At 39.5% G+C, this 13,940-nt stretch overlaps 1 protein-coding gene across 1 annotated transcript in view; it reads left to right on the plus strand.

Annotated features, from left to right (window-relative positions):
- The window catches only part of fsip1 (fibrous sheath interacting protein 1), a 392,839-nt gene extending 384,336 nt beyond the window's left edge, over window positions 1-8,503 (plus strand). Inside the window, exons 13-15 of the mRNA XM_043697966.1 lie at window positions 3,767-4,319; window positions 4,695-4,825; window positions 6,000-8,503. Coding sequence (XP_043553901.1) covers window positions 3,767-4,319; window positions 4,695-4,795 — 654 coding nt within the window. The 3' untranslated portion in view covers window positions 4,796-4,825; window positions 6,000-8,503. The remainder of the gene's footprint in view (window positions 1-3,766; window positions 4,320-4,694; window positions 4,826-5,999) is intronic.
- Window positions 8,504-13,940: the final 5,437 nt, after the last annotated feature.

Genomic DNA, 13,940 nt, shown 5'->3' on the forward strand with positions numbered 1-13,940 from the left:
TGATCCAGAATCTGGTTTCCAGCATCTGCAGTCATTGTTTTTACCTCGTTGATTTTAACCCTACTGCGAATCCTCTTGCAAGGATGCCTGCCTTGAAGAAGTTTTCCTCCTCTCTCTACAAGAATCACAGGGAGTCCCTCTCCCACTGCAACTCCCAGGTCATTTCCTCTGCCCTGAAGCTCTTCAACCATGTCGTGAAACAAACTCGGTACTCTATGCTACTTTCTCCCCACCCCCACCCTCCTCTAGCTTATCTCTCCACGCTTCAGGCTCTCTGCCTTTATTCCTGATGAAGGGCTTTTGCCCGAAACGTCGATTTTGCTGCTCGTCGGATGCTGCCTGAACTGCTGTGCTCTTCCAGCACCATTGATCCAGAATCTGGTTTCCAGCATCTGCAGTCATTATTTTTACCTCTTTGACAGAACTATCCAGTTAGTTCCATGACCCTGCTTTTTCCCCACAGGCCTGCACTTTTTTTTTTTTGCTTTTTTTTTATTAGTTTCTACTCAACTTCATTTGAAAGCTTTAATGAATTTGTTTTCACCATCCTGTTAGGCATTCCTTCAAAAATATAATAATTTGCTGTACATGAAATATTCTCCGCAGTTGCTCTTTTGCCAATTACTTTGAAACCTGACCTTCCGGCAGTGCAATTTGCTTTTCCTTATTTACTCCAGTAAACTCTTCTTGGAAAAATATTTTTCACAATAATTTCTTAATTACCGGCTTGATGACCTTTTCTCATCTTGATGAGATCACATCAGATTAGCAACCTCATAAACCCCATCCAGGAAACACCAGAACTGCCCAGTAGGGGTCAATATTACAGATGTGATAATTGATTGAAATATAACTATTCACACTCTTGCTCTCTCTTTGAGCTTATAAACCCCATTGAGTGTGTTTGGTTATAACAGTTAATAATGGATGGCAGATTAACATTGTGGTTAATAATTCTCCTGTAATAAACAAATTATTGGAACAAATTGCTTTAATACCTTCTCCTTGCTGACCTTGAACTCATCTTTATACTTTTAGGAGACAGTGAGGTCTGCAGATGCTGGAGATCAGAGTTGAGAGTGCGTTGCTGGAAAAGCACAGCAGGTCAGGCAGCTTCCGAGGAGCAGGAGAATCGACGTTTCAGGCCGAAGCCCTTCATCAGGAAGCTCCGGCCCGACATGTTGATTTTCCAGCTCATCGGATGCTGCCTGACCTGCTGTGCTTTTCCAGAAACGCACTCTCAACTTTGTACTTTTATACATTTCTACAGAAAGGGTATTGGCTTTACTTATAATATCTCTGTCATGCTCCACGAAGAAATATAACAAAATGTCCTACTCAGGCCACCACATTTCCAAGCATGTTCCTTATTGTAAGAAACTTCAAGCTCGTCCAACATCAATTAAAAATGTCATTTTTGATGTCTGACTATTGAAATATTCATACCTTTCATTACTCTTACTTTACTCTTCATATTGTAGTGTTTCCATTTTGCACATTATACATGAGTGGCTGTCAAACAAAGTTGGTCACATTTGACATGCAAAAGCTTTAGAATATGTCTATTTAAACCTACTTGAGCTATAGTCAGAAGGCAGTGGCTTTTAGAAACAGTAGCTTTGATTGGAATTTTCACTGGCAAACATATGGAAACATACTGGAATCAGTTTGGCTAATCTGTTTGTGTTTAGAATTTCACATTCCCAGCGAGCTCCAATAACCTTACATTCTTCTCCCTAACAAGATTCCATCTACCTTGACATTAAAAATAGTTAATGACCCTACCACCATCAAGGACAAGTGGAGGGGTAGGTAGTATTGTGGAGGCGTGGAGGCTGCAGAAAGAATTAGACAGGTTAGGTGAGTACGCAAAGAAGTGGCACATGAAACACAATGTGGGAAAGTGTGAGGTCATGCACTTTGGAAGGAAGAATAGAGGCGTGAACTATTTTCTAAATGTGGAGAAAATTCAGAAATCTGAAGTGCAAAGGGTCTTGAGAGTCCTAGTCCAGGTTTCTCTTAAGGTAAACTTACAGGTTAGGTCAGTGGTTATGAAAGCAAATACAATGTTGTCATTCATCTTGAGAGGACTAGAATATGAAAGTAGGGATGTACTTTTGAGGCTTTCTTAGGCTCTGGTCAGACCACATTTAGAGTATTGTGAGCAATTTTGGGCCTCATATCTCAGGAAAGATGTATTGGCCCAAGATCGGGTCTAGAGGAGGTTCACGCAAATGATCTCAGGAATGAAAGGCTTAACATATGAGGAAGGTTTGAGGATTCTGGAACTGTACTCAATGGAGTTTAGAAGGATGAGGAGGATCTGATTGAAACTTTCAGAATACCGAATGGTTTAGACAGAGTGGATGTTGGGAAGATGTTTCCATTGGTTGCAGAGATGAAGTCCCGAGGGCACAGCCTTAGAGTAAAGGAAAGACCTTCTCGAATGGAGGTAAGCAGAAACTTCTTAAGCCAGAGGGTGGTGAATCTATGGAATTCACAGCCACAGAAGGCTGTGAAGGCCAGGTCATTGAGTGTGTTTAAGACTGAGATAGATAGATTTTTCAACCCCATTCTCCCCATAACCTTTGAACCCCTTGACAATCAAGAATCTATCAGCCATGATTGAATGGCAGAGCAGACTCAGTGAGCCAAATGGCCTAATTTCTGTTCCTATGTTTTATGGTCTTATGGTCAGCATCACCTTTTTGAGGCAAAATGTTACAAAGTTGCGCAACCTTCTGAGAGCAAAAACTTTGCTTCATCTCTGGTCGAAAGGAGTAACTCCTAATTATAAAGAATGTCCCTTCAATCTGGACTCACTACCAGGAGGAAACACTATGTCCACATCCCCCTTGTCAAGACCATTGAGGATCAAATCATACCTCTTTCTTCAAAGCTTCAGTGAAACCAAGCCCAGTCTGTCTAATTCTTCCTCATAAGACAACCCACTCATCCCAGCTAATTGGGCGATTGTCTCTGTGGAGTTTGCAAGTTCTCCCTGTGTCTGTGGGGATTTTCTCTGGGTGCTCCAGTTTCCTCCCACAGTCCAAAAATGTGCAGGTGGATTGGCCATGCTAATTTGCCCTCATGTCCGGGGATGTGCAGCCTTGGTGAATTTGCCATGGGAAATTCAGGGGTATGGGGATTAGGGGAGATTGGTGGGGGGAGTGCGTGGATGTGGGATGCCTGCATACCTGGGTGTGATGCTCTTTGGAGGGTTGGTGTAACTTGATGAGCCAAATTGTGGCCTTTCACACTGTAGGGATTTTATGAAATATCCAGAAAATATTGATGTTTCCACACTGTAAGTAATCTAATCTAATCTAATCTAAATTGTGGCCTTTCACACTGTAGGGATTTTATGAAATATCCAGAAAATATTGACAACTTGAATGACACTTTTATCTTTTGAGCTGAAAAAGGATGTGGCATTGAGCTAACTAAACAGAAACAGAATCCCATTTATTTTTACATGCTACTGATTTCCTAGCAGGGTCTAACCACTTATTTATACATATTCTGTTCTGTACACTGTAAGCAGCTATATCACATGATTCGGAAAACTTTATGATAACATGTATCAGCTGTAATTTTTCCACTTTGTAGTGAGTTTCTCATATGGAGGTCATTTTATTGTGAAGGAATTACCTTTTCTGTTTCATCTATGTGTTTTTTGATTGCATAAAAGTTTGGGCATGCCTTAAAGAATCTTCAATATAGTTGATAAAATTTATTGTTGACTTGCTTAATCTTTTGTTTTCAGATTGATGGTGTCCCATACATATCAAAAGACCAATTGACTTCCTTACTGGATGAATGCATCCGATGCCAAAGTTTAGGAAGAATATCTGGGAATGAAGATTTAGATTCTGACTCTGTTGCTTCTAGCTCTTTCTGTTCTCCAAGGCCTCAGTCGCTGACTGTCTACAATAGTCCACGGCTGTCCGAAACCATTCTTTCCCAGCTTTTGGCAGATGCATACAACTCAGGTCTTTCCCCAGCTCCAAGTAGAGGTGAAGGAGAGAGCAAAATATCAACTACTGATCTTGAAAGTGAAGACCCTGCATACTATCGCAACAAAGCCATGGTAAACATCAGCAGGTTAGCAGTATCAAGACCAGATGATAATATATCGGAGAGTGAATTGGGAGAGTGGATGGTGAGAAATAATGGAGAATCCTACATGACCAGGGCACTAGAGATTAAACAAGCGAAGAAGCCTGTATTCCTGGATGATCCAAGTTTTTATGAATTCACAGACCAGGAGCTTTCAACAAATGACAGCAGTCCCACCATTCCAAAGTTACCACACATAGGTACTATTAAATACTATTGTCACTTAAAATCATATATGTGTTGAACCAAAAATAATCTTTTTTAATATTTTGTATGTTCTGTAAAACTTTTATTTTATTAAGTTCTGAGTTCTGAGGATAGGCCAATGGGCCCAAAACATTAACTCTGATTTCTCTCCACTGGTACTGTCAGACCTGCTGAATTTCTCCAAAAATTTCTATTATTGTTTCTCATTTACAGTATTACAGTTCTTGCAGATTTTATTTTATAATTTAATTAAGCCAAATGGGACTAAGAAGATAAACAGCAACATGTTTCTAACAAATGGTTGAGTTGATGTTCCCTCCACGAATATTCTTTAAGTTTCAAATAGGTTTCTCCTCATTCTCATTTAGATCTAATTAGTTCTGATAAACACATGCCAAGAACAGCCTGGGAAGAACTGCTGAACCACCCAGTTTGGCTAGACATCAATAATATCAGTTTAACCAATTGAACAGTTCAGTTTGCCAGGAGTCTTAACCAGGTGGGATTCCTACATTTTTTAATTTAAAACAAATGTGATTTACTTTATTGTTCTGCATGTGTTTGAAACAGAATGTTTACTTAGTCTTACCCTGAATATATAAATTATTACAGATAATGATATGGTAAATTCATGTTCATTACCTATAGTCCCTTTGACTGTCCATTCAGAATATTGTCATTCACTGCCAGCCTCCTTTATTGGATATAGGTGTGAAGAGAAAGGGAACTTGCATTCAGTGACCAACCTAAATCGAGCCCTTAATGGCTCGTAGTTAATAAACGTCTTTACAGTTATCGTGAACATATCCATGTTTAGGCAGAACAAATTTTGGACCAAAGATCTATCTATAACTTGTGCTTGGCCATTATTTATCATGTACATAATGTCACAACAACCTTAATAAATAATGTAGTGTTACATGTTCATTTTCAATTGTCTTGTGCATTTTGTCCAGCATGTCTGCACAAGTATCAGCTCAAATTACAATTAAAACTGAAAATATGCTGATCAAGTAAAATGAACAGGAGAAGTTATGACCTTAATAAAAGAAAGAAGAAAAAATTTGCTTTTATATTGCCACAATCTGTATAATTACAACACCAAAGTGATTGATACTGGAATCCGAGGACACAGTGACAGAGATACAGTATGAGAATAGATTGGTGATAGCATGAAAAGGAATGCATGACTTTTCTCAGTACATAAGTAATAAAAGTGTAGTCAAAGGAAAGGGTGGGAATGATAAGTAAAAAAAAGGGAGTATTTTTCTGGAGACACAGACCATGGTTAAGATATTAAATAAACACTTTGCATCTGCTTTTATCACGAAAGAGAACATTGCCATTAGCCATTCTTTCAGTTTATGCTTAAAAACAACATGTATTGGTAGGCAAACTGAGGTAGGTCTTTCCTTTACCCAGTTTTGCCTTTCTGGCAATGGTCACTGGAAAATGATTAGCAAAGGTAACTTCAGCTGATTTTTCTTCTCCCTATTCCAGGAATGATGATGCCAGTCGGCACTCCCACTATCTTAGAATATTTCTGGAATGGTTCCCATGACCTTCCTGGTCTGCATATCTCAATGAGAGAGCACATTGATTCAGTGTTTATTGAGAAATTCTGGTACTGGATATTTGATTCACACTCTTGAATATCCCTTTATTTCTTGCAGATGATGAAACTGTTGCTGACACTGGCATGGAACAAAAGTGACTACAGTTTATGGGAACCACAGAGCTTAATGTCAGAAATTTATGAAGTGGCCTTTATTAAAGAATGACAAGTCTACTCCTGAGAAATCATTGTTGCAGCCAATCACTCTGGTATTCTGATTTTTAATATTTAAATTGCCTGGTCTATCAGCCAGAGCTGACTGACATATTGAATGAGACAAGTCATTTGAAAGCAATTATGTAATCAATTTGCTGTTTATTGAATTGAAACTTGCTTTTGTCAAGGACCGTGGTACTGTACCTTAGTTAAATGGAATACAATTACCCATAAAAAAACTAATGTTCTTTCTACCAGTTCTGGAAAATAAATCAACCTTGATACAGCCTTATGAGATCAGCCAATTTTGGTAGACAGGCGAGAGAATATCCATTCAGCTGATGTGTCTGTATTAGCACCAAATGCTGCTAAATGTATGTACTGCGCTCGAGCATTGGGAACGCTGCTAGACCTTCAGGAAGCACAGAAAGGATGTCAGACCTTGGAGACTCTACAGTGGAGATTTATTGGAAAGGTACCAGGGATAAGGAACTTCAGATTTGATAGGGAACCAGAGAAGTCAAAGTTGTTCTCTTACAGCAAGGAAAATTACAGAGTGATTTACTAAAGGTGTTGAAAATGATGCAGAATTTTGGTAGAGTAAATAAATAAAAATCATTTTAATTGATAGCATCAGTAATTAGAGAATCCATATATCAGATAATTAGCTTGAGAACCAGACAGGAGATGGCCAAAATTATTTTATGCACTTATGTCTGAAAAAAGTTAGAATAGAATCAAATCAAATCAAAGTAACTTTTGAAAGGGTATCGGATATGTTCATGAAAAGAAACAATTTACTGAGAAGAGAAAAGAGAATTGGAGTAGAACTGCATAGCTAACTGTTTTAAAATGCTGGCTCAGGCATGATTTGTTAAAAGGCCTCATTTGTGCTGTGTTGTTCCATTAATTTCAAAACACTCCATTATAAAATAATGGGGAACAAATAGAACAGCTTTTATAAAATACCCAAAACACATTCCGGCACAGATCCTGAAAATACCACTTATGTAATATTTACACCAGAACCCCTGTCTCTATAACCTTGATTGAATTAATTAACTTGTGACTCTAACTTACGGACTGGAACTGCATATACTTTCTGGAGCTATCGTATACTTTAGCCTAAACATGTCCAACTTTAGGAAATCTCATCAAGGTTTTATCCCAACAATTCTGATCCAGACTATCACTAATTCTTTACTCTATGGTAATCTAGTTCCACAATATTCATTCATTTCTCAGGAACCCTGGTCCATATAAGCATCTTCATTGAAGAATTTCATAGCAGCCCTCAAATTCAATGTAAAACTTTAAAAAAAATCTCTCTCTCAGCTATGGGCATTTCTCTTAAGCTTAAAGCTTTTCTCTGATTTTCTAAATTGGAGTTTGTTTATTTTGTTTTGTCATAAAACCCTATTAAAGCACACAAAAACTCATTAATCCTAAAGGCCTCAAAAACAGTTAAAAGAAATCACCATGACTCCAGAAATTAACTTTAAACACACAGAAAACCACATTACTAATTCAAAATGTTAAATATATAGTTTATACACACCTCACAGCCTACGTACAGGTAAGTAATGGGATATATGAATTCACTGCCAGGATGATGCCAGGTATGTAGACCATACATTCCAATAATTAGTGGAATATATGAGACAGTACATCCTATTGACCATTCGCAGTAAGAAACATATCAATTCTTCTCAACCAACCCGTGCTTGCAAGCCTCAGAAAAATATATCACCATTACATGTGCTTCTGCTATTGAAAATTATGTATTAAATAATTTGGACTCTGATAAAAAATTACACTAAAAAATGATTTCAGATCATCAGTCAGGCTCACAATGTGAAGTATTTGCATGTGCTAGAAGCTACATGTATAAATATACAGGGCCCTGTTTTATGTAGGCAAAAGAAATTTATACATAGATTGCAATGTTTTCACAACAAAAAAGGGTTATGAGACAGTCAATCTCTGCATCATCCCCACAGCAACACAATGAACAATCAGGAGCTATCTGCCTGGTCTGAGAATTAACTTTGACAGTTAACTGCTCTTATTATATCTCCATGTTAATGATGGCCCAACCAATCAACACCTACTTCTCATTTCTTGGGTTCTAGTTCTGACGAGTAGAAGATGGAAAAATTCAATTTCTTGATTCCATTTAGCAATATTTAAGTTCTGCATTAACCAAATAATTATTTAAATAATTTCCTTCTAGTTGTTTCCTTTCAATTATGATTTTTCATGGAGATAAAAATGGGATCTTAATATTTACAATGACTACAGACTATTGTTATAATGAATACATAAGTAGTGTGCTATATATTGCAATCTATAAAATAATGGCCACTATTTGTGGCTACTGTTGTGTTATGTTTAGACTTCTTTTGATTAGTTTTATCCCTTGTACTCTTAAGGAAATAAATGTATGTTTACATAGATTTAAATTCAATGAGCAGCTTGGCCTTTAAATTTTTCAATAATTCGCTGTGGACTTGGGAATGTGTTATTTGGTTGCATTGTTATTTTGATCTCCGACTTAGACGGTGTAATATTTTGCTGGTCTCCATATTTGTTGATGTTACAATTGCTAGTTAGTCTTTTATGATTCAATTAGCATACCAACCAATAAGCAAAAGAATCGATTGCTAATCTCTCAGAAGAAAAGGTTGCAATTAAATGAACCATAAGTAACTAGCTGAAATTTTAGTTGTTAGCATTGTTATCTTAAAAATAAATATTCTGAGTGTTTCAGTATTTCGATAGCTTATAAGGTTATTCCTATAAAATTCTTCAGATGCCAAGCCTATCCATACATTAAGTAGTTTTAAAGTCTAGGTAATATTATGTTTATTCGTTCACAGGATGAGGCCATCGTTGGCTAGGCCAAGATTTATTGTCCATCCCTAACTGTCCAGAGGGCAGTTCAGAGTCAACCACAATGCTGTGGGTCTGGAATCACATGTAGGCTAGACCAAGTAAGGACGGCAATTTCCTTTCCGAAAGGACATTAGTGAACCAGATGGGTCTTTCCAACAATAGGCAATTGATTCATGATCATCATTAAGTTCTTAATTCCAGGTATTTATTGAATTTAAATTCCACCATCTGCTGCAATGCTAATCGAACCCCAGGTCCCCAGAATGTTATCTGGATCTCTGGATTAAGATACCACGAGGCCATCACCTCCCAACGAAAAGCAGTGGACCCAGCACTGATCCTTGTGGCACTCCACTGGTCACAGGCCTCCAGTCTGAAAAAACAACCCTCCTCCACACCTTCTACCTTTGAGCCAGTTCTGGATCCAAATAGCTAGTTCTCCTTGTACAGAGGACCCTAGATTATCCGAACGAAATGGGCGGGCAGTATTCTGTTCGGACAATTGATTATTCGGTTAATTGATTCAATGCCTTTCCTTTGGGGCTCAGAGTTTTCTGTTAAGTCCGCTCTCCATTCAGGAGACTAGGCAGCAGCACATCGCTCGTGAGCCCCTGGCCCCCATCCGCCCCAAGCCCGCACCCCCCCCCCCCCAACCCTGTTCAACATCGCTCCCCCCCAGTCCATCCACCCCCGCCCCATCTCCAGGGCAGCTGGACTGGACACCAGTGACAAGACTGCTGCTGCTGACGCCACCTTTGGGGGGGGTGGGTGTGTCTCCAAATAGCATGCATGTGCACACACACATACACACAACTTTTTACTGCTACGTTTTGATAGGTTCCACCTTTGCCCTGTTCAGGACACTATTGGAGAGATTATCTGGAGAAGGGGAGTTTAGGATACATGCGGATAAATGTGGGAGGGTGGGAGGTCAGTCATTTGGAAATGGTGCCTGGACTCCCATCGATCCAGGATTGTTCTCGGCAGCATTTCAGTAAGCCGAGTTCACTTTTAATCACTGTAAACAAAAGACACGATCAGTGTTGGAAACACGTCTTTCTATCGGGAAAGACATGTTTCTATCGGGACCTTGAGATCTCCTTCGGATAATCCGAGTTTCAGATAATTGAGGTTCCTCTGTATTCCATGTGATCTAACCTTGCTAACCAGTCTCCTATGGGAAACCTTGTTGAACACCTTACTGAAATACATATATATCACATCCACTGCTTTTCCCTCATCAATCCTCTTTGTTACTTCTTCAAAAAACTCAATCAAGTTTGTGAAACATGATTTCCCATGCACAAAGTCATGTTGACTATCCCTAATCAATCCTTGTCTTTCCAAATCCTGTCCCTCAGGATTCCCTCCAACAACTTGCCCACCACCGACGTCAGGCTCACTGGTCTATAGTTTCCTGACTTGTCCTTACCACCTTTCTTAAATGGTGACACCACGTTAGCCAACTTCCATTCTTTCGGCACTTCACCTGTGACATCGACGATACAAATATCTCAGCAAGAGGCCCAGCAATCACTTCCCTAGCTTCTCACAGAGTTCTAGGGTACACCTGATCAGGTCTGGGAATTTATCCATCTTTATGAGTTTCAAGTCATCCAGGACTTCCTCTTCTGTAATATGGACACTTTTAAAGATGTCACCATTTATTTCCCTACATTCTATATCTTCCATGTCCTTCTCCACAGTAAACACTGATACAAAATACCCGTTCAGCACCTGCTCCATCTCCTGCAGCTCCGCACAAAGGCCACCTTACTGTGAATTAACTCTCCTAATAAGGGATGATGTTCGTACATTAGTAATAGAGGATCTTCAGTTGAAGGATCAAGAAGTAGAATTAGTTTGGGTGGAGCTAAGAAAACAATGAGGGGAGACAAACATTACTGTGTTTTATTTATGGAACAATTTGTAGCAATAATGTTGAATACACTGTCAATAAGGACATTCGGGGTGCATTTAATATGGGAAATCCAGTAATAATGGCTAACTTCACTCTGCATATAGATTGGGTAAAACAGGCCAGTAGCAATGCTCTGGAGGATCAATATGTGTGAGATGGTTTTCCTGAACATTATGTTGAGGAGCCAACTAGAGAATGGATCATTTTGCATTTGCTGTTGTGTAATGAGAAAAGGATTGTTGAGATAACCTTGCTGTAAAGGAACCTTTAATTGTGACTATATTTTAACACAATATAATATTGCTTGAAGTTTGAATGCCACATAGTTAATTCTGAAACCAGGACATTAAATCTGAGCAAAGAAACTTTTGCAGGTATGAAGGGCACTTTCTTAGGGTGGATTGAGAAAACAGACGAAATTGTGTAATTGTAGACAAACAATGGCTAATATTTAAAGAAATATTACAAGGTGTACAAAAGATGTACATTCATTTTAGCAGAAAGTCCCAAAAGGAAAGGTGGATTAACCGTGGTTAACAGATGAAGTTAAGGTTGCATTAGATAAAAGGAAGTGGCTCATGAGAACGCCAGAAATAGTACTATGTCTGAGGACTGGAAGCAATTTAGGACCAGCATAGGAGGGCCAAGAAACAGATATGGGACAGGGAAAAAGGTATATGAACACAAGGTAGTGAGGAAAATAAAGATGATCTATAAGGGATGGCGATTGGAAAATGTGTAGTAGAGTACAGGAAAATAATCAAGAAAGTAAATACTTACTTTGGCCTATATTTTCCAAGCCCTGAATGGTGTGGACAATGTGACGAGTCAGTTGGAAATGTATGGCAAGTTCTGAAAAATGAGATTCTTAATTCTAATGAAACAGTCCGATTTTCCAACCAAGTTTTGAACAGTAGCATGACAATGAGTAGGATAGCAGTCCCCAATATCTCAAGGTATGCTCCATGGGCAGTGACCACCTGCAAACCTGATCACCATACCAACCAGTCTCATCACATCCTTCTGGCACATCTTCAACTCAGTTAGAACTTGGTTCTCCACTTCAATATGCACCTTACAGTGCTTTGCCATTTTGCATTTTAATGCTGCTACAGGCCACTTTCATTGCAGGGACAAGCTCCCATCTCATGAATTGGACCAGAATAAATCTTATGGCCCCTTGCTCGCTCACTTAACTCTCATTCACTTTGCACCTACTTGAATTGTCACAGTGTATCTGCTACACCTTGCCTTTTGAACTTTGCTGCTTCATTCGGTACTTTCAAGCTTCCGTTACTCATGTCTTGCTTTGCTATTTAATGTAGACACAAAACTGGGTGGTCTGAATTGATTGTTAGCTGTGATGAAGAGAGTGGACATGTTGCTGTATGGCACCATGCAAAGCCAATCTCACTCCTACATCTTCTGCCATCAGTTTGAGGCGAACACATTACATATGCTTCAACCAAATGGCCATGTCTCAAAGTCTAAGGTGAGTAGGCCTCGGTGAAGTCAAGGTAGACTGTTGTCAGTCAGGGGCTCTTACCAGTCCAAGGCACTATCCAATCTCAGCCCACAGGTTTGGACATGGTCAGTTGGACTCTTGGAGTGGTCTGTTTAGTGACAGTCTGAATGCAATCAGTCTGATAATTTGTAGTAATTCAGCTGAAGAACTGCACAGAGGTCAGTCACTTGTCTGCAAATGTCGTTTGGTTGGAGACCTCAGTCAGTCCTTGGCCTCTGCTTATTGAAAGTGAAGATTGTCTAAGAGGGACCACATTTAAGGAAGTCACTTCTGAAGATTAGAGACAGTGCTAGGCTGCAGAGTGAGCAATAATTATAGAGTGGGCAATTAAACAAACATATAAGGGTGGGTAATGATAATGCTTTGGAGGATATGGATGACTGTGAGGGGGTAGGGTAGGAGGGAGGGGTATTCATCAATGATCACAATCATCCTGGCCTTGATGGTGGGTGGGGGGGGTGGGAAACCTCACATGGGAGGAAGTTGAAGGGGAGGAGTGCAGCATAATGCTTGGTGTGTTTAAGCCAAAGGACTGAGGCTCAGGCAGGTATGTCAGGAGATGAAGATGTAAATGAAAGAGGCTGATTGTGAATGTGTGAAAGTTCAGCACTGATGGCATCAACAGAGAGTGAAATGAAGGCGGCAACACGGAGGCTTAGGTGAGGAGCTCTGGATTACTAGGGTGAGTCTGTGATTCACTGTGAAATGTGATCCCTGCTGCCTTCCATCCTCATGCAAATTGCAAAAGCACAATGAAAATGGAAAATGGCTGCGACTACATGCAGGGTGGGGGAATAAGTCTTTGTCTGGGTATGTGTGCTGTACTTATGCCGTGAGGACCTTAAAGGGTAATTGCATTAATCAATTCACAGTACAGGAGAAAGTGAAGAATAGAGATGCTGGCTGTCAGAGTCAAAAAGTGTGGCTCTGGAAAAGCGTAGCCGGTCAGGAATGAAGGGTTTATGCCCAAAACATTGATCCTCCTGCTCCTTGGATGCTGTCTGACCTGCTATGCTTTTCCAGTACCACACTCTTCACCTTCACAGTACAGATTGAAATTATCTGTGGTCATAGCACCCTGCATGAGAAATGCATTCTGCATCCAAATGTGAGACACAAGTGATATTGAGTGGGTCACCAGTCATTACAGAGTGATCATCATCTCTGTGATACAGAGGTAATCACAGGTGACCCTCAATGTGTCATCAGCATGCTACAGTTCACAAAGGCAAAGCTGCATAAGGATATAAAGCTGATTTCCTCTCACTTTGAACTATACGTATTTGCCTAAGTATTAGCTATGTTTTTCTATACCACAACAGTGAATAAACTCAAAGTATGTGATGAAATAATTAGTACTGAAGCCAAATGAGTATGGGGAAAAGACTTTTAACAAGTAGGATCTGAAAGTGTGGTGGAAGTAGGTTCAGTTGAGTCATTCTAAAGGGACATAGATAGTGATTTGATAAGGAATAATGTGCAGGTTTTGGAGAATGCAGGAG

This window comes from Chiloscyllium plagiosum, chromosome 10, assembly GCF_004010195.1.
Source record: "Chiloscyllium plagiosum isolate BGI_BamShark_2017 chromosome 10, ASM401019v2, whole genome shotgun sequence".
Taxonomy (NCBI): Eukaryota; Metazoa; Chordata; class Chondrichthyes; order Orectolobiformes; family Hemiscylliidae; genus Chiloscyllium; species Chiloscyllium plagiosum.